Source organism: Drosophila biarmipes, chromosome 3L (genome assembly GCF_025231255.1).
Source record: "Drosophila biarmipes strain raj3 chromosome 3L, RU_DBia_V1.1, whole genome shotgun sequence".
In the NCBI taxonomy this organism is placed as follows: Eukaryota; Metazoa; Arthropoda; class Insecta; order Diptera; family Drosophilidae; genus Drosophila; species Drosophila biarmipes.
Window position 1 is genome coordinate 23,394,093 of NC_066613.1, and position 18,555 is coordinate 23,412,647.

The window sequence follows — 18,555 nt, forward strand, 5'->3', positions numbered from 1 at the left end:
CACATTGTCATTTGGTGGGCGGCAAGTAATGAAAACAATAACAAACCACCGCGCTTTTCCAGATGCCGGAAAAGCTTCCTTCATTGGCATTGGAAAGGCCAACGCCATGAGCGAAGGTTATGCTTGGTACACAGTCCTCATTGGGACTTCCTCCAGTGAGGTGCTTCGAAATGGCAACCCAGATTCGCGCTGCGCTCCCTGGTTGGACTAGAAAATTGCGTATATTCTTGCGAGTCATTTTATTAAAGTGCTCTTTTGTGTGTTTTTTACTTTCAGAGGATGACAAGGTGGGCACGCTGGATGTCCTGCTGAGCAGCGCTTACTGTCGATCGCAGCGCTTCCTGTCCAAGCAACTGGCCCAGCTGCGACCGGAACTCACCATGTCCATCTTTTCAGGTGAGTATTGAAGGCTTTTTAGAATCTTAAGTAATAACTTTTAGTAAATCATTAGGAAATATATATTGAATACCTATTAAATCATAGATTGCATTTATAAAATTCAATGTATAGCCTAAAATGTTTAATATATGTTATAAAATCCTTATTTTTTCATCAAAATATCTTAAAGATTTTAAAGATATTTTAAGAGGCATATTTTTTGCTTCTTCTTCATTAAGAATCGAAAAAAGAATGCACTTTATTACAGATATCTTACAAGGGCCTTTCAAGTACATTGCAATAGGGGAGAAACAAGTAACATATGCTTTATTGAAATTGTTTCCATTTCGCAGAAATTACCCATCGCTTCCAGAGCGCCAGGGAGGATGTGCGCGCCCTGCTGCTGCAGTGCCTCCTGCCCTGGTTGCAGAACATGGAGCTGGTGGCCACCAGTGTGCCGCCCGCCACGCCCCTTTCCTACATCATGGTAAGCAGCGATGCATGTAATAGCCTTCCGCTTTATTCCGGCGACTGACTGAAACCTTTTCTTTGTCCTGCTCAATTCCTTCCGCAGTATTTTCCGGATTCGGGGACGCGCGGACGACGCGAGGGAACCGGTTCCACAGAGGCAACGGAAATGATTCTCAACAACCTGTTCTACATCACGGCCAAGGTAAGGGGATACAGAGGATGGTCTTTAATGTTTAATTTGTGTTTCCACTGCAGTTCTCCGACGCTCATCCGCGCGACATCGAGGAGCTGTGGGGCACCCTCTGCCAGTTTTGGCCCAATAATCTGAAGGTTATCCTGCGCTACTTGGTAATCATGAGTGGCATGGCTCCCAACGAACTGCTGCCCTATGTAAGTGCTGGATTACAGTGGTTAACTACTCGTACTACTAATGGTTTCTGCAATCCACTTTATGCCAGGCCAAGCGGGTGGCTCTTTATCTGGTGCGGAGCTGTCCGGATCGATTACTGGACGAGCTGATGGCTGAGCTGCAGACCGTGGAGACGCTCAACTGTTTGATTGAGCGCACGGAGACGCCACCATTCTATCGACTGACCAGCATGCGAAAGGCCTCCAGTCACAGTGCCGATGGTAGGTGCCGAAAATTAGCCTTTAAAAATGCTTTCAATTGAGTTTGTAACGACTTATTTAAGTGGCCAGTTCAGTAAAGCAATTTAAATTATATTTGATTAATTATCTTGCGACAGGGCAAGCTGTTGGCGGGATTAATGACTCCAGGATTCAGGACTTGGCGGTCGAGAAGGGCACCATTCACACGAAGCGGCACAGCGGCGAAGATCCCATTAAAATTGGGTAAGTCTGTATAAAAAGTTGGTTGTTTAAGAGCTCACATTAATCTTGTATTTACCCCAAAAGAACCTGCAAATCGGATAGTGGTATTAGGGCTTATACCCAAGCAGCCGCTGCAGCTGCCGCCGCTGCAGTTACTCCAGGATCGAGTGGCAATCGTCCGCCCCGAGGAGCCGATAAGATACGCGCCGCCTCGGGACCTTCCATACTGCCGCGGCCCGAGGACATACTCATCAACGATCCGGAGCTGCGGCAGGAGGAGAACGTTGAGCTGCGCGGAGTGTCGGAAGCCCCGCCAAATGCCCATCCGCATCCACTGCCCATGCCGGAATATGGTGGCTACTTTGCGCCGCTCACCGAGTTTCTGCCGGACGTGAGTTTGCCCATCAGCGGATTTCACAGGTGAGTTCAGGGCTTGATGGGGCTTTATTCTTGCGGTCAACCATGACATCTTATCGCAGCCGTTCTCGCGGGCCCCCATTTTAATCACTTGTTTTGAATTTGGCACCTCAGGGGGGATTGGGCACTTCTCGCCACTGCTATCGGTACAGGTCGGAAATGCAAAATATACTGGGTCTCATAGCGTCTCATAAATCTTTCGTACCCCTAAAGTACCAGGTACAGATAAGGGGCACACAACTCGTTAATAAATTAGTCCCTGATAGAGCCCATTGTCAGGTCACCGAAATGATATGGTAAACTTTTTCTAGCCTAGATGCCAGCAACAACATAAGAAAACAAGTCGTATATTTTAATTTGTTTTCATTAAATATCAGCTTAAACTACTAATAAAAAGGAGGGGATTTCACTAGCATTTGTATTATCTGTAGGCCACTCTTAGATGTACTCATGCATTTATTTATTTATTTAATTGAACAAGTGCTTCAAAATAAAGTGAAACTGAATTCCACTTTAGAACGCTTAAGGAAAATGCAAAGATATGCCACCAAACATTATGACAAATGTAACTTACAAATTAAAAATCACATTTAGTTAACTAACTTTCAGATCTATGATTCAGTTATTAATGTTAAATCTGATATGGAAAATATTTGGAAAATAACTCTTTCTTTATCTGCGTGATAAGCTCAAAGTTCGTTCAAACTAAAATTGTTATTTGTTTTCTAGTTGAAAGTTTTTAAAGAGTGGTGAACTGACCTAAGTCTTTTATACCAGCTTATAAACTTGGCCTTCCACCCTAGTATAAAAGTTACAGAATACTAGGCAGTGAAGTTTCTTGTTAAAACTTTTTGGCATTGCGTTAAATATTTCAAATTGCATTTAAATTGCTCCTAAAATTGTTTATATTGGATATACACCCACTTTTGCAATCTGCATCTTTAAAGCTGTGTGCGCTGCAGCACCTTAAAACATATTTAATTGTCAGATGACCAAAGTACCTTGTTCGTGTCCTGGTAGATGAAGGTCCATCATCATTCCACAGCCCAAAAAGTGTACAACTCTGTTTGCATTTTTCAATAGACTTTATTAGGAAAAGGAAAGAAATCCTCAAAGAATTTAGTAGGAGATGCCGGTGTGGTCACGGATCCATCCCAGGTAGTCGGAGACGCGGGTGCCGCCGGAGGGGCCGCTGTGGCAGTCAGAAGAGCCGAAGGTGATAACACCAACGAGGCGGGCATTGTCGTGGGTAACCATGGGGCCGCCGGAGTCGCCGCCGCAGGTTCCCTTGCCATCGGATTGACGGGTGCACAGGTCGGTGCTGGCCACCGATCCGTAGTACTGCGCGCACTCGCTGTTGCTGATGATCTGGACGTCCATGCACTGCAGCCAATCGGCCAGGTTTCCGTTGTCCATGCCGCCCCAGCCGCACTCGACGACCCAGGTGTCCTGGTAGCGTTCGTTCTGCTCGTTCATGCTGGGCAGGGCAACCTTGTTGATCAGGCCGGTGAACTCGACGTGGGGAGTGCGGATCAGACCGATGTCGGTGCCGGCACGGTTGGGCCAGTCGGGGTGGCTGATGAAGTTGTCGCGGCGGACGGTCTGCCTGTAGGCGCCGTTCCAGCCCCAGTTGGATCCGTAGTGGATCTCGACGTAGTCGGTAGTCAGGCAATGGGCGGCGGTCAGGATCCAGTCGTTGGCAATGATGCTGCCAGCACCAACAGCACCGCTGTTGCTACCATCGTTCAGGAGGAAGAGACCCACGATGTAGGGAGCCTTGCCCTCGGGCGCCGGGTAGCCGTTGACGATGCGACCCTGGGGACCGTCGGTGAATGTCACCTGGGGCATCAGGCTAGTGCGGTTAAGGCGGGCCGGGGAGCCAGCCGCCAGGGCCAAGGCCACGGAAAGAGTTAGTAGGAACAGTTTCATGGTGAGGAAACGACTGAATCTCCCTCCTACACAGTCTCGCTTTTATACGATTCGACAGAGGCCATCGATAGGTGCATCATATCGCTATCACCTTTAAAAGTCCACTTTCATTCTGATTTATAATCGTTTCACACGTTTGCTATCAACTCGAGGACTTTTCTTGTCGAGAACCATTATAAATAATTAAGTTATTTCCTATTGAAATTTTAAATTAAAATGTTTTATCTCTCATGAATGAAAGAAGGAAGTGTGGTATGTGTGGAAATAACTCAGATTACTTATTTTTGTCTTCGCCGATTTAATTAGGCAATAAGATTGCTACTGAAGTAGCTTACATTATCTGTTATTGGCCCTTGGAGATATACAAAAAAGTTCAATACCCATTATTTTGCAGCGCATTAGGAATATATTTTATACATTTCCAACTTAGTAATAGGCAACTCCCGACTTTTCCTGGATCCAGTCCAGGTGATCAGTGACACGGGTGTAACCGGATGGTCCGCCCTGGCAGGTGGCGGTGGAGAAAGCGATCACGCCCACTTGGATGGGGTTGTCATGGGTGACCAGTGCTCCTCCAAAATCGCCACCGCACACGGATTTTCCGTCAATAGGACTGGTGCACATATTGGATTCGGCCACAGATCCGTAGGTCTTGATGCACTCACTGTTGCTGATGATTTGCACGTCGATGCACTGCAGCCAGTCGGCCAGTTTTCCACCGCCCGTTCCTCCCCAGCCGCAGGCCACGGCTCCCGAGTTCTCGAAACGTTCACCCTTCTGGCTGAGACTGGGCAGTGAGACCTTGTTGATAAAAAAGGTGAATCCCACGTAGGGAGTGCGTATGAGTCCGATATCATGGCCACCGACATCGGGGTAGCTGGGGTGGCGGAAGAAGTCTTTCCGCGTCACATTATGCCTGATCCTACCATTATCGACACGAATGGCACCGTAGTGGATCTCCACCGAGTCAGTGGTCAGACATTGGGCGGCTGTCAGGACCCAGTTGTTGTGGATTACGGATCCTCCGCACCTGGCTCCGTTGCTCAGCCGGAGGCCCACGGCGTAGGGCACCTTGCTAGGATAGGCGAAATAGCCGTTGACAATGATGTCCTTAAGAGCATGGTGATGATCTGCCGATCGATTCCTGTGGGCGCAGGCTGTTGTTGCAAACAAAATCAGCACCAATAGCTTCTGGGTCATGTTGTAAACGCAAGTGAATGAACATTGCATTCGGTACCTCTTTTTATGGAAGTAAATGTTACATAGGGGCTTTTCTTGGTTTCTGTAATTAGTTCGCCAAATCGGAGGAACTATCAGTTCTCTGGATACGTAATGGAGGGAGTCATTAGCGAAGATATTCTAAGGGGGTTTTGTTGGGTTCTTAAGATGATAGTATAAGTTCGGATATACGCTTGTGACCCTTAAAACATTTTTATATTGTGCACATCGCTTTAGCTGGATTTCAAGGTACAAAAAGTAAATAATTTAAGGAATGTAAAATGTATAGATAGTAGGCAGATTATTGAAGTCACAGAAAATGCCAACGTTTTTTTATTTTGAACCTTTTTTTCCATGTTTTATTTTGGTTCAATGTCGTAACTATAAACCAACATAACTTCAAATACCCTAATAATCGAACAACTACCATACAAAAATCTTCCTTATTATTATTTATTTCTACTATTTTCTATATTATGATGATACAATTTACTGAGATTTGTAGATTTACCATAATTCTGCGAACGTTTTACTTGTTCTTCAATAAGTTAAACGTTAATATTTTGCAGCATTCAGTGTTTATATATATTTAAATTCGAAAATTAGAACATTTACATTGTAATAGATTTTGATTGAAAATTTAGCCAGTGTCCACTTTCCAAGTTAGTAGTAGGCGACTCCCGACTTCTCCCGGATCCAGTCCAAATGATCGGAGACACGGGTGTATCCCGACGGACCCGACTTGCAGCCGGTAGAAGCAAACGCGATAACGCCCACTTGGATAGCGTTGTCGTGGGTGACCAGTGCTCCGCCGGAGTCGCCGCCGCACACAGACTTACCATCGGCAGCCCGGGTGCACATATCCGTGGAGGCCACGGAACCATAGGACCTTTCACATTCGCTATTGCTGATGATCTGAACGTCCGTGCACTGCAGCCAGTCGGCCAGATTTCCATTGGCCATTCCTCCCCAGCCGCAGGCCACGCACCACCAGTTCTCAAAGCGCTCCCTTTGCTGGCTGAACTTGGGCAGCGCCACCTTGTTGATCAGGTTGGTGAAGCCCACGTAGGGGGTCCGAATCAGACCGATGTCATGGCCGGCGCTGTTTCCGAATCCAGGGTGCCGGAAAAAGTTATCCTTGTTCACCGTATGCTGGATCTTACCGTTCCAAGCCAGATTTGAGCCGTAGTGGATGGTCACGGAGTCGGTGGTCAGGCAGTGGGCGGCGGTCAGGACCCAGGTGTTGGCTATAATGGAACCTCCGCCAACCGCTCCATTGCTCAGTCGCAGACCCACGGCATAAGGTGCCTTGCCCTCGTACGCTGGATATCCATTTACAATGATATTTTCAAGTTCATCGTGATGAGCCGTGCGATTGTGCTGCCTGCGGGCACAAGCGGTGGCCAGAAACAGTGTAACCAACACAAGCTTTTTGGTCATGTTGGGGAATAGATAGTTCAAACAGGTTGTTCTGTTTTATAGAAGACAGACGATTAAGTGCTGGGTGTAATTAGTCCCTAACTCTAGAGAGTTTTCAGAACTTTCGACACTTAATGAGTCCCGTAATTAGCTTAGATATTATTGCAAGGGTCCCATTTTAAACCCATTCGTTATCTTTGCATTTCCGAAGCTTCAAATTGGGAGCCAAAAACTGGATTTCTATATTCCACATCCGAAGTTATTGGATCCCGATCTTGACGTGGGATACCTCTACGAATTTGTGGTTCGATTCTCTTATACCCTTTATTAAAATATGTAATTTTAAAGAGGGTCAACATTTTAACAAATTTTCATGTTGGATTTTTTCGTAATACCTATAGGTTTCAAATCAAGGGTCCAAAATTGGACTTCTAGATTCCATAACTTGATTTATAGAGTCATGATTTAGACGTGGGATACCTCTCTGAGTTTGTGGTTGAATTCTCTAATATTCCACATTAAAATATTTCCTTTTTGCGAGGGTCAAAATTTTAACCCATTTTCATGTTCGGATTTTTCTGTAATAGCTATGGCTTTCAGGTTAGGGGCCCAAAACTGGACTTCTAGGTTCCATAACTTGAGTAATAGTATCCCGATTTAGGCGTGGGATACCTCTCTGAGTTTGTGGTTGAATTCTCTAATATTCCTCATTAAAATATTTCCTTTTTGTGAGGGTCAAAATTTTAACCCATTTTCATGTTCGGATTTTTCTGTAATACCTATGGCTTTTAGGTTAGGGGCCCAAAACTGGACTTCTAGGTTCCATAACTTGAGTAATAGTATCCCGATTTAGACGTGGGATACCTCTCTGAGTTTGTGGTTGAATTCTCTAATATTCCACTTTAAAATATTTCCTTTTTGCGAGGGTCAAAATTTTAACCCATTTTCATGTTCGGATTTTTCTGTAATACCTATGGCTTTTAGGTTAGGGGCCCAAAACTGGACTTCTAGGTTCCATAACTTAAGTAATAGTATCCCGATTTAGACGTGGGATACCTCTCTGAGTTTGTGGTTGAATTCTCTAATATTCCTCATTAAAATATTTCCTTTTTGCGAGGGTCAAAATTTTAACCCATTTTCATGTTCGGATTTTTCTGTAATACCTATGGCTTTTAGGTTAGGGGCCCAAAACTGGACTTCTAGGTTCCATAACTTGAGTAATAGTATCCCGATTTAGACGTGGGATACCTTTCTGAGTTTGTGGTTGAATTCTCTAATATTCCACATTAAAATTCCACATCCAAAATTGTAATCCATTTCCAGATGCAACGTCGCCGTTATGCTGCTCACCGACATTGTGGTAGACGGAATTCCTGGGATCGACTGGACCCTGCACCTTCCGCTGATGCTGCATATCCTGTTCCTTGGACTAGACCACACTCGCATCATTGTGCGGGAGCATTGCAAGCAGCTGTGCGTGAATCTGCTGATTGTGCTGGCAGAGCACAATGATCACCTGACGGTGGCCCGTATCCTGCTGAACAGCGAGACCAGTAAACTGGATCTGGGCCTCACGGTTCCAGCTCTTCCCGTGATTGATAATAACTTTACGGAGCTGCACCAGCAGTTCGACAGCTATTTGATGCACGTCAGTCCCCAAGCGGCGGCCTATGCCTTGCAGCATAATCTCTCGAGCTCCACGATTATTGCAGCCCATCAGCAGAATCTAACGCAAACGCCGCATAATCAGCAGCAAGCTGGTTCCCAAAACGTGCAGAATACCACGCCTCCTGGTTTGACCGCCACTCCGGCTGCCCTGCAAATAAATCCCAATAACTCGGAGAACTCCGAGGTGCCGCTGATCCATCCCGATGAGCATGCGCCTCCTCAACCAGGTCCCAGTATGCCCATCGCACATGTGATCAAGAGCCTGCTGAAGTTCCTCGCTCAGGACACTTGCCAGCCCCTGTGGAACTACGAGGATATTACGGCCAAAGTGTGGGCCGTAAAGTCGGCAGAGCAACTGAGCTGCTTCCTCAAGCACATGGTCAAGGTCTTTGCGGACAGCTATCCTCAGGCTCGCATAGCCGAGCGATGGGCACAGACTGCCCTCCAGTTGGGACTTTCCTGCTCGTCCCGCCATTACGCAGGACGATGTCTGCAAATCTTCAGGGCATTGAATGTGCCGATCAACTCAAGGATGCTGTCTGATATACTCTCCAGATTGGTGGAAACTGTGGCCGAGCAGGGCGAGGACATGCAGGGATATGTTACGGAACTGCTGCTTACCCTAGAGGCTGCTGTCGATAGCCTGGACTCGGATTTCCGACCACTGGACGTAATGAAAGACATATTTAAGAGTACACCAAATCTGAATAACAAGGACGGCGGACCCAACTCAATTTTGCCCGGCAAGAAATCCCCATCGGGCATGACCCCACAATCATCGAACTACTCAATACCCAGTCATGGAAGGAGCACCAGCTACTCGGTGTCTTATTGTGGCCGAAAGGCCAATAACTCACCTTGCGACAAGCAGGTGGAGCTGCGAAACCGCTCCTCGGGAATTGATCTGGAACGTAGTGTGGTCTGCAAGTTCGGCGGTGGTGGCGGGGTGGGAGCTGGTTCAGCGCTTTCACGTTCCCGTAGTGCCCAGAGCCTCAAGATGTTGGGAGATACGGCCACGCAGGACGACAAGATGACCATACTGGCGCAGCTCTTCTGGCTCTCGGTTTCCCTGTTGGAATCGGATTACGAGCACGAGTTTATGCTGGCGCTTCGCCTGCTAACCAGGGTGCTGCACCGCCTGCCTCTAGATCGCCCGGATGCACGGGACAAAGTGGAGAAGCTGCAGCAGCAGCTTAAGTGGACAGCCTATCCGGGTGTGCATGCATTGCTCCTAAAGGTAAGTATCCAAATTCCAATTGCAGATCTTCTTATTAATGTTTTTGGCTTTCCCTCCTTCAGGGCTGCACCCACAGTGCCACCTATGAGCCCACCATCACCCTGCTTTCGCAGTTTGCTCCTCTGCTGACCCTTCCCGTCTGTGATCCCACCCAGAGTTGCGCCTTTCCCATGAATGTGATTGCCCTGCTGCCCTACATGCTGCTGCACTACGAGGACGCCAATGAGATTTGCATTCGCAGTGCGGAGAACATAGCTCAAGTTTCCACCGAGCTGGGGGCCAAGTTAGAGAACTTGGGCACAGTGATGACGCTCTACAGCCGAAAGACCTTCTGCAAGGAGTCCTTCCAGTGGACCAAGTGTGTGGTCAAGTACCTGCATGACACCTATGCCCACATGGGCCTCCACATGGTGGCCTTCCTCATCGAAGTTCTGGAGAAGGGACCGCAGCAGGTGCAGGTGCCCGTTTTGAATGTGATCCACTGCATGCTGCACTACGTGGATTTGTCGGCCCCGCAGGCTCAGACAATTAATGCTGATTTGTTGCGGGCCATTGGCAAGTATTTGGATGTAAGTGGAAAATTTAACTTTAGGAAACCGGGTTTCCCCCGCAAGTGCTATCTGCTATGCTATCTGATTGAAACTTTAAAGCAGTTTGTAATACTTTGTCATATATTTTTCGTCCGAATGATAAGGAATTTCTTTTTGTTTTGTTTTTTATAATTATTTTTATTAATCTAGTCGTTCAGACTGCTTCGGTACGAATCTAATCTAAATAACCGTCTGTGTCACCTGTTTTGATTATTGTTGGTGGGCCATAAACCATATCTTTAAAAAGCAAAAATAATCAAATTAGTTGCTTATTTATTTATTAATGGTAATATTATGTTGATTAATAGTAAATAATTAACTATTATTAATTTATCTCTCTGTTTTTAGACGGTTAACTGGAAGGATTCGCTGAAGATTCTGAAGCTGATCGTGACCCGGAGCTCGTCCCTGCAGGTGGTACCACCCAGTGACGGCAGCAGCGCCGGCTTATCGTTCTCTTTCTATGGCGCATATCCGGACTCGGATATGTTCTGTAAAAAGGAACTGGCCGGTCGCACCATGGAGTTCACCTTTGATGTCTCGCAAACCCCACTGATCGGTCGTCGCATCCTGTTGAAGACGGAGGATCCGGTGGCCACCGGAGCCGCCTCCACCACGGGCAGCTCCTCGCTGAATTCCACTCTGACGAATGCCACCACGGTTACGGTGGCGCCAAGTGCTGTGCAACAGCAGGCCAATGCCCAGATGCAGCAGCAGCGATCGCACACCAATGTGGCAGCCATGGCAGCCGCAGCAGCGGCCCAGCATCAACAGCAGCAGCATGCCATCGGAGCAGGGAACAGCGTGGTCGGGACACCCAACTCTCCGCGACGCAGTGCCAGCCTGTCGCCGGCGGATACGGTGCCGCTGAGTGGATGGAAACGACCCTGGATGTCGCAGTGTCGTGTGCGTGAGTGCCTGGTCAATCTGCTGACCACCTGCGGGCAGCGTGTCGGCCTGCCCAAGTCGCCCTCGGTAAGTTATGCCCAAGATCATCCCCGCCGGCCGATTGTACATAGCCAGGTGCATGCCTTAGGCTCCCCTAGAGCTCTCCCCCCTTCTCATGCATTTTTGCAATTATTTACCTCTAACTCTTTTTCTTTCATGTATACAATACCAAATACCAATACCAAATCCAATATCAAACCAAACCAAAAACTAACACGCATTATCATCATTAACCAATCAATCCGATACCAAAATCGAAACATATCTAGGACGATTTCATAAACTCAATTTGCTCAAAGGTAAAGGACACGTTTCTATGTGCCGCGTCTAGTTTGGCTTTATGTGATTTAGGTTCTCGCATGTAGTAGCTTTTCTGATAAAATGGGATCATTTGGAACTTGATATTAACAGATCTTAAACTTGAATATATTTTTTTAAATAATTTTAATACCTAGTAGTGTGAATGTCAAGTTCTATTTGATATGAAAATTATTATGATCATGATTTTTGGTTTGCCTGTGTTTCATTCCACACATTCCAGTCACACAAAAATACCTCCATTTGCTTTCCCTTTTCCGTTGTTCCGTTTGCATGTCGCATGTTTTGTTACAGACTGTACTTTTCGTTTATACTCTTTATGCGAACACATTTAGTCGTTGAGCACGTCACTACTAACCGGATCGATTGCGACCAGACAAAGCGTAAGCTTTATCTCTAATACTCTTCTATAATAATCATCTGAATGTTTACCATAAGTATTTGTGAAATCGAACTAATCCTGTAAACTGTATGTATAGGTGATCTTCAGCCAATCTTCAGATCTGATGGAGCGCCAGTCCTCGGCCGCATCTTCCACAGAAGAGACCTCAGGTCCTCAGGGCGATCTGAGCAGTGGTTCGAGGCGCGACGATGGTCAACCCGATTTCACCGTCTTCAAGGACTTTGATTTCCTGGAGTACGAGGACAGTATTGCCGGCGAGTCCACGGATAACTTTAATTGGGGAGTTCGTCGCCACCAGCTCTTCGAGGGCGATGAAGACCGTTTGAATTGCGGCAGTGGCATTGGTGGCTCCATCAAGGGAGGTCACTCATCCGCCCTGGAGGACAGCTTCAGTGATAAGACGCCCATCTTAAGCAAGAGGAAACGACAGATTGCAGATGATTCTTCGGATGAGGAGGCGGAGTCAGAGTCACCTTTGGATGAGGATCACCGCCAGTCGTTCCTGAAGTCTGGTTATAGTGCAGTGCCTCCCACTTCGCTGAGTCTACGGGAACGCAGGCGTCGCAACTCGGTGTCGCGCAGCGATACAAGTGGATCAAGTGCTGGGGATTTGGGTGATCTCACGCCCTGCAATGCCTCGCCGCATCTACCCGGCATCATTCGCTTCGCAGCCATTCACGATGAGGCGGAGGAGAACTGGCGTCGCCAGTTGCAGGCCATGTTGGTCAATCAGCCCTCGGCCCACACCTCGGAACTGCTGCAGCAGCTTTACAGGCTGATCAAGGAGCTCACCTTCAAGACTATCAACATTTCTAAGGAGGCCAAGAAGTTCTTCACCGGCATTGGCTCACAACTGGGCAACAGGATCTCCCTTTTCACGGATCTGCTAAGTTCTCGGGCGGATCCTCCCCAGGTTTGGTGCAGCGAGCTGCAGGCAACCACTCCCAAGCTCTTTGAGACGCTGCGTTTCAATGTTTTGGAAGTGCAAGAGCATCTAGAAACCTTCTTCGATCGCAAGGACCAAGTTTTGGAGGTATAATTTAGCATCTATAAAAAGGGGAAAAAAATAAATTGTATTATTTTTTATTTTTAGTGCCTGGATGCTGTGAAGACTAGTTGTAAACTGTCGCTTTTTAACGAGGCAGATGTAGCTGCTTCCGGCCTGGAGTTGCCCAGCTCCTCCAGCGTAGCCTACATGCCGTTCGACCCAGCCTCAACAGAGGTGGTCCTCGACTTGGGCCGTTCCCTCTACAAGCTGATGTTCCAACTGCTGCTGCTTATCGAATCCAATCACAAGATATCTTCGAATGTGGTTAATCATTTCCGTATCAACGAAGACGTGAGTGAAAAGATTGAATGTCCGTTTCAATCAGTTGTACTAATTTGTTGATATTGATTTATAGATGCATGACATATCCGATCTCTATGCCCTGGTTCGCGATGCTCTGGTGCGCTACACCAGCGAGGCCGAACTCGATTGCCTGGAATCCTCCACCTCAACGGAGGGCGAGCACACGCCGACGCCTTCTCCCGGCTTGCCGATGAGCCACGAGGAGTTTGAGGCTGCCCTGAACGAGCACATCGATCTGCAGAGATGGCCCAGCGCTATAGCTCATGTGCGTCAGTATCGACGGATTTCGACGCTCAACGCCAGCGGTGATCAAAATCTGACCATATTTAGTTATAGCAGCCTGGACAATCGCCAGAAATGCGATGACATGTCCGTGATACTGAATGCATATGCGCACGGCATCATGAAGGATCGCACAGGTAATTATAAAATATATACTTATTTTGGAGATCTGTTGTATACAAATGTTCCCACTTCTTCAGCAGAAGCCTTCATAGTATCCAAATCCGACTCGGAACTGTTCGAGATTTATGCCATTCTCTCGGAGAATTTGTATCATGTATCCAGCGCTTTGACTAACATGGAGATCAGCATGAAGAGCTACTCGGCGGGCAGCGCATCAGGCAATTTGCATCGCAGCGAACAGGACATTGTGACAAATCTTTAAATTAATCTGTAGACTAAGCTAATCGCAGATCTAAGCTCCCTTTTATATGTAATCTTTTAGTATGTAAGCTGCATACTAGACACTTTGGTGTACGTAAGCGATCATTATTGAGTGCGAAAACAAATGTGAGTTAGGTACGATCCAATATATTTATCAATTACAGCACAATAAGCCTATTCTATCCTACTGAAAAGAAAATTCTGGGTAATTACCTTGCGTGTGGTAAACCACTGACTGTTGGTAAATCAACAATGTTTATTAATAAGTATTTACATTAAATGAAGCCATTCATGTCCGTGTTAAACTAAAAACAAATTCAAAACGATTCAAGAAAATGGTGACTCGCTGCCAGCTAGGCAAATAGATTTTTAAGCGCATTTCGTTGCTGTCTGTTGTACTGGGCTAGGAGCTGCTTGGTGCTGTTCAGTTCGTTTAGGATCTGTTTGTTCTCGGGCAGAAGATTGTGCGCCTTCTTCAGATCATTGATGGCCTCCTCGTAGTTGCGCAAACCCCGTTGCGCCTGACCACGACGGTAGAAAGCCTTGCTGCATTTGGGATCCAGCCGAATGGCCTCGGTGCAATCGTTCCTAGCACTAACATAGTTGCCCAGTTTCAGGTCCACGGCGGCAGAGTTGATGTTGTTCACCACAGAAAAGCCGTCGATCTTAAGCAGATCCGTATCGACGAGGTGCTTTTTGTAGGGGTTAAGTTGCTGCCAGCCGAACTGTTTGCTTAGGTAATGATAGTAGCGATTGGCCTTGCGATATTTTGCACGGGCCTCGTGATAGCGGCCGAGGCTGTAGAAGTGATTGCCCGATTGCCGAATGACCGTGAGAAGCTCCACCGCCGCGTCTGCCTGATTTTATTGGAATTGGGTCAGTAGTGTAACTGTGGCATGGAAAATCTTATCTTCACTCACTGTAAACTTGTTGAACTTGCGCGTCCAGTCTTGCGGATAGGGGGGCAGCTTGTCCGCAGTCTCGTCGCTGCACTCAAGACCCCAATCCTCGTCAGAAGCTATCTCGCCGCAGTCCCGTATCACGATCTCCGCCGTGGGATCGCCCTCGTCATTGCAGTTTTGTTCCATTTCAGCTACAATACCCAGGCCACGTAGAACACGTCCAACGACTACGTTGGTTCCATTTAGATTCTCACAGCCCACGGCCGAGATGAAAAACTGTGAGTTGGTGGAGTTGGGCTTCCCGTAGTTGGCCATGCTGACTACGCCCTCTTCGTTGTGCTGGAGAAGATTAATCAGTTATAGCAAGGGTAAAAAGGAAACCTCTTAATAGGCTATTAGTCGTTTAGGATTTTAAAAGGTTCTGGAAGAAGGTGGACCACCGAATTGGGATCTTCAACCATGGAACCTTTAAATGGTGTAAAATCTCTAAAGAACCAGGTTGGACGAAACTGAACCCACCGTGAGTTCAAAGTTCTCATCCTCGAATACTGGACCGTAGATGCTTTCCCCGCTGGTGCCGTCGTTGTTGACCACATCCCCACTCTGGACGGCGAAGACGCGCTTGACCTTGTGGAATCGGGTTCCCTTGTAGTGGAGTGGTTTGCCCATGGTTCCAATGCCACATTCGCCCGTGCAAAGAGCCCGGAAATTTTCCGCTGTCTTCGGCACAACATCCTTGCGCAGTTCAATTATCATGCGACCCGCTGCGAGAATAATACAGAAGAATCAACTGGTTGGCATGGCAATGGCCCGAATCTCGGTCAGAACCCACTCACCATCCTCTTTGCCAATGGAAATGTCCAGGTAGACCAACGGATTGGTGGCTTTCACCGGCCGGAGCAGCTTGCGTTCGTCCATTTTCGCCCTGTAGGGCGGGCTCTGAGTTCTGTGACTTATCACTGCCCGCCAACTTGACCAGGCTAGTCGAAATTATCACCCGTTTACTAAGTTGCGAATAAATTTGTTTACCTTATTTTAATAATGTGGCAGTGGTGGGAAAATGCCAAAACACCTGCGGCTGGTAACGCGTTATAGCCTGTGCGCACTGGCACTTATTTCTACACAACATGTTATGTGTAGAAAGCATGTATATTACGTTTAGTCAAAATTAAATGTAAAAATGTAAAGTTCAATTTTAATGTAAATTTAAAGAAAGAGAAGAGGTTTTGGAAGAGGAAGAAAACATGGCGCCATGATTCAAAATTTTGAAGGTTTAGTCGTTTCTAAGAGTGACGTCTGATGAGTATGTTGATATATGTTGATTTTATACCTCTTACCATAAAATCCTTCCGCTTCCAACAGCTTTGTTGGGATTTGTGTCAATAGTGAAACTCTGATTCCCAAAGAACACCTTAACCATATACAATCCATCAGAATATTGTTCTACTATGAAATATTAAATATATTAAATAATAATATATAAAAATAATAAAAATTAAGGCAATAGGGTTGAAGAGAATTTAGTATAAATGGAATCGCCAACATTTCTCTGATTATATATTATATTTTATATTTTTAATCCCTTTTCAACATTGAGCAACTTGTTGGCCTATTTAATTTTAGAATAAAGGTCCACCAATCATAAAATTTGTTAAATATTAAAGGGTATTTCACCTTTAAGTACTTTAAACATTTTCAATAGAAATCAAGGGGATGCTTCCCTTTTCCGGTTATTGTTAGAGCTCCTTCCCATAAAGTCTGACTTTAATTTCATTATTAGGCTTTCTTGTGACTTTGGTAGCCATACACCTTCGATGAGGTTTAAATTTTTAATGCTTTGGAGAAACGCCCATCCAATTTGGGTAATTATTTGTGTCCTCTGCCGAGTTGCACAATAACCAGGGCTTATAGCAAATTATTCCATAGCAACCATATAATTTGGGGCCCCCAATTGAGACCAAAAAGCCATTGCAAATGCCTTAAAAGCATAGGAAACGGGTTGTCTTCAAACAGTCTTAGAATAAACCAGGAGGAATGCAGGACCCACTGGATCAGGAGCTCGAGCGCATCGACAACATGCCCAAATTGGGCCTTCTGTGGGTGGAGTACAGTGCCTATGCGCTGGGCGTTAATATTGCACCCAGGAAGCGGAGCTCCAAATACTGTCGAGTGTAAGCAGTACTGTGATAATCTTATATAGGTTGATGTATTTTTTATTTCACTTACTATCTAGAACTCGCTTTGTGGTCTTGATTGTTAACCTGAGTATCATATACAGTCTTATTGCCTTCATAATGGAGAACTACATGATCTCTTTTGAGACCTACGTTGAGGTTTGCTTGGCTTACTTGGTATGTGATTTATACCCTAATTTTTGTGTATTTCATCAGGCTGTTTTACTCACCTTTCAACTAAGTGTTGGCGTGGTTAAGATGTTTCACTTTCAGAGTAAGGTTGATTCTTGTTCCAAGCTAGTGTTTTCCACAGAGACAGGTCAGGTGCTAAAGTCCCTGGGGCTCTTTGAATTGGGTGAGCCAGCAAAGTGATGAATTAAATAAGATTTAGTTTTGTGACAAATGTATTACAGATTTGCCGAAGAAAAGGGAACTCCTGAGAGCAGTGAGCCTAATTCTTCTGGACAATTGGCTGATCATTGATCGACAGGTCATGTTCTTCTTCAAGATAGTCTGCATGCCTGTGCTGTACTACACAATGCGACCCTACTTTCAGTACATTTACGACTGCTATATTGTCAAGGATACCTGCGAAATGACCCTGAGTATGTTAATTGAGGGGATTTGCTATTTATATTAACATACTTATACCATTTCAGCTTATCCAGCCATTGTTCCATATCTGCAACTGGGAAAGTTTGAATTGCCATCTTATGTGATTCGCTTCTTTCTGCTGCAATCTGGTCCTCTGTGGTGCTTTTTTGGTAAGTAATTATTAGTTTATATATTTCAAATCCTATTTGATACTTTTTCTGGTAGCTGTGTTTGGTTTTAACAGCCTGTTTGTGGTCCTCACTAGATATGAGTCTGGTCTAATCAAGGTCTTACGCTTTCTGGTTCAAAACTCTACCTCGGATGTCCTGGTTCCCAGAGATTTGAGAGTTAAATACCTGCAGTGCTGCGTGAGGCTCTTTGCTCGCATTTCAAAGTGAATAATCATACTCTATTATAAACCCATTTTAATGAAATTATTTTAGCCATCATAATCAAATCGAAAACCTCTTCAAGTACATTATCCTGGTTCAGTGCTCTGTCAGCAGTATTTTGATCTGCATGCTGCTTTACAAGATTAGCACTGTCCTGGTAGGTTGTCTGAATAGCTACCAATTCCATATTTATTAATGTTTAAACTCCTTCAACAGGAAGTGGGCTGGGTGTGGATGGGCATGATCATGGTGTACTTTGTGACCATAGCTTTGGAGATCAGTCTGTACAATGTGAGCGCACAGAAGGTGGAGACCCAGGTGAGTTATATAATCTCATAATCTTATATTTTATGAAGGAAAATCATATTTCAGAGCGAACTACTGTTCTATGATTGGTACAACTGCAGCTGGTACAATGAGTCCAAGGAGTTCAAGTTCATGATCAAAATGATGCTGCTTTTCTCGCGTCGAACTTTAGTTTTGAGTGTGGGTGGATTCACCAGTCTCTCCCACAAGTTCCTCGTGCAGGTATTGTACTTCAAATTGCTAATATTGACCATAAAACAGTCTAAATTGGTTACCCTTAAAGGTATTTCGCTTGAGCGCCAACTTCTTTCTGCTGCTGCGAAACATGAACAACAAATGAATC

The 18,555-nt window shown here is 45.8% G+C and overlaps 6 protein-coding genes across 13 annotated transcripts in view; 2 read left to right on the forward strand and 4 right to left on the reverse strand.

The window, feature by feature from the left end:
* Window positions 1–14,016, forward strand: part of LOC108034810 (protein furry) — a 50,099-nt gene extending 36,083 nt beyond the window's left edge. For 3 of the 8 annotated variants that reach the window (XM_017109848.3, XM_017109854.3, XM_017109849.3), the window contains 15 exons: window positions 277–396; window positions 732–865; window positions 953–1,051; window positions 1,105–1,239; window positions 1,308–1,479; window positions 1,596–1,701; window positions 1,765–2,100; window positions 7,987–9,568; window positions 9,631–10,137; window positions 10,507–11,133; window positions 11,376–11,405; window positions 11,904–12,860; window positions 12,921–13,166; window positions 13,231–13,597; window positions 13,661–14,016. In XM_017109848.3, coding sequence (XP_016965337.1) covers window positions 277–396; window positions 732–865; window positions 953–1,051; window positions 1,105–1,239; window positions 1,308–1,479; window positions 1,596–1,701; window positions 1,765–2,100; window positions 7,987–9,568; window positions 9,631–10,137; window positions 10,507–11,133; window positions 11,376–11,405; window positions 11,904–12,860; window positions 12,921–13,166; window positions 13,231–13,597; window positions 13,661–13,845 — 5,603 coding nt within the window. In that variant the 3' untranslated portion in view covers window positions 13,846–14,016. The remainder of the gene's footprint in view (window positions 1–276; window positions 397–731; window positions 866–952; window positions 1,052–1,104; window positions 1,240–1,307; window positions 1,480–1,595; window positions 1,702–1,764; window positions 2,101–7,986; window positions 9,569–9,630; window positions 10,138–10,506; window positions 11,134–11,375; window positions 11,406–11,903; window positions 12,861–12,920; window positions 13,167–13,230; window positions 13,598–13,660) is intronic. The other 5 variants (XM_017109851.3, XM_017109855.3, XM_017109856.3 and 2 more) reach the window with 3 other exon arrangements.
* LOC108034814 (serine protease 1-like) lies at window positions 3,164–4,124 on the reverse strand. The gene has a single exon (XM_017109860.3). The coding sequence runs from the start codon at window positions 4,024–4,026 to the stop codon at window positions 3,217–3,219; it is 810 nt and encodes a 269-aa protein (XP_016965349.1). The 5' UTR covers window positions 4,027–4,124; the 3' UTR covers window positions 3,164–3,216.
* On the reverse strand, window positions 4,410–5,252 carry LOC108034816 (serine protease 1-like). Its single transcript, XM_017109862.3, has one exon. The coding sequence runs from the start codon at window positions 5,224–5,226 to the stop codon at window positions 4,453–4,455; it is 774 nt and encodes a 257-aa protein (XP_016965351.1). The 5' UTR covers window positions 5,227–5,252; the 3' UTR covers window positions 4,410–4,452.
* Window positions 5,806–6,710, reverse strand: LOC108034815 (serine protease 1-like). The gene has a single exon (XM_017109861.3). It carries the CDS (start codon window positions 6,682–6,684, stop codon window positions 5,908–5,910), a length of 777 nt encoding a protein of 258 aa, XP_016965350.1. The 5' UTR covers window positions 6,685–6,710; the 3' UTR covers window positions 5,806–5,907.
* A 37-nt stretch (window positions 14,017–14,053) lies between the features above and the next one.
* On the reverse strand, window positions 14,054–15,777 carry LOC108034813 (peptidyl-prolyl cis-trans isomerase D). Its single transcript, XM_017109858.3, has 4 exons — window positions 15,583–15,777; window positions 15,266–15,510; window positions 14,765–15,085; window positions 14,054–14,701 (listed from the first exon to the last, which is right to left on the reverse strand). The coding sequence occupies exons 1-4, from the start codon at window positions 15,662–15,664 to the stop codon at window positions 14,198–14,200; spliced, it is 1,152 nt and encodes a 383-aa protein (XP_016965347.1). The 5' UTR covers window positions 15,665–15,777; the 3' UTR covers window positions 14,054–14,197.
* Window positions 15,778–16,780: 1,003 nt separating this feature from the next.
* LOC108035270 (odorant receptor 67b) lies at window positions 16,781–18,552 on the forward strand. Its single transcript, XM_017110827.1, has 10 exons — window positions 16,781–16,917; window positions 16,980–17,079; window positions 17,137–17,275; window positions 17,334–17,525; window positions 17,580–17,684; window positions 17,740–17,908; window positions 17,958–18,063; window positions 18,123–18,224; window positions 18,279–18,434; window positions 18,496–18,552. Exons 1-10 carry the CDS (start codon window positions 16,781–16,783, stop codon window positions 18,550–18,552), a joined length of 1,263 nt encoding a protein of 420 aa, XP_016966316.1.
* The last annotated feature ends 3 nt before the right edge of the window (window positions 18,553–18,555 follow it).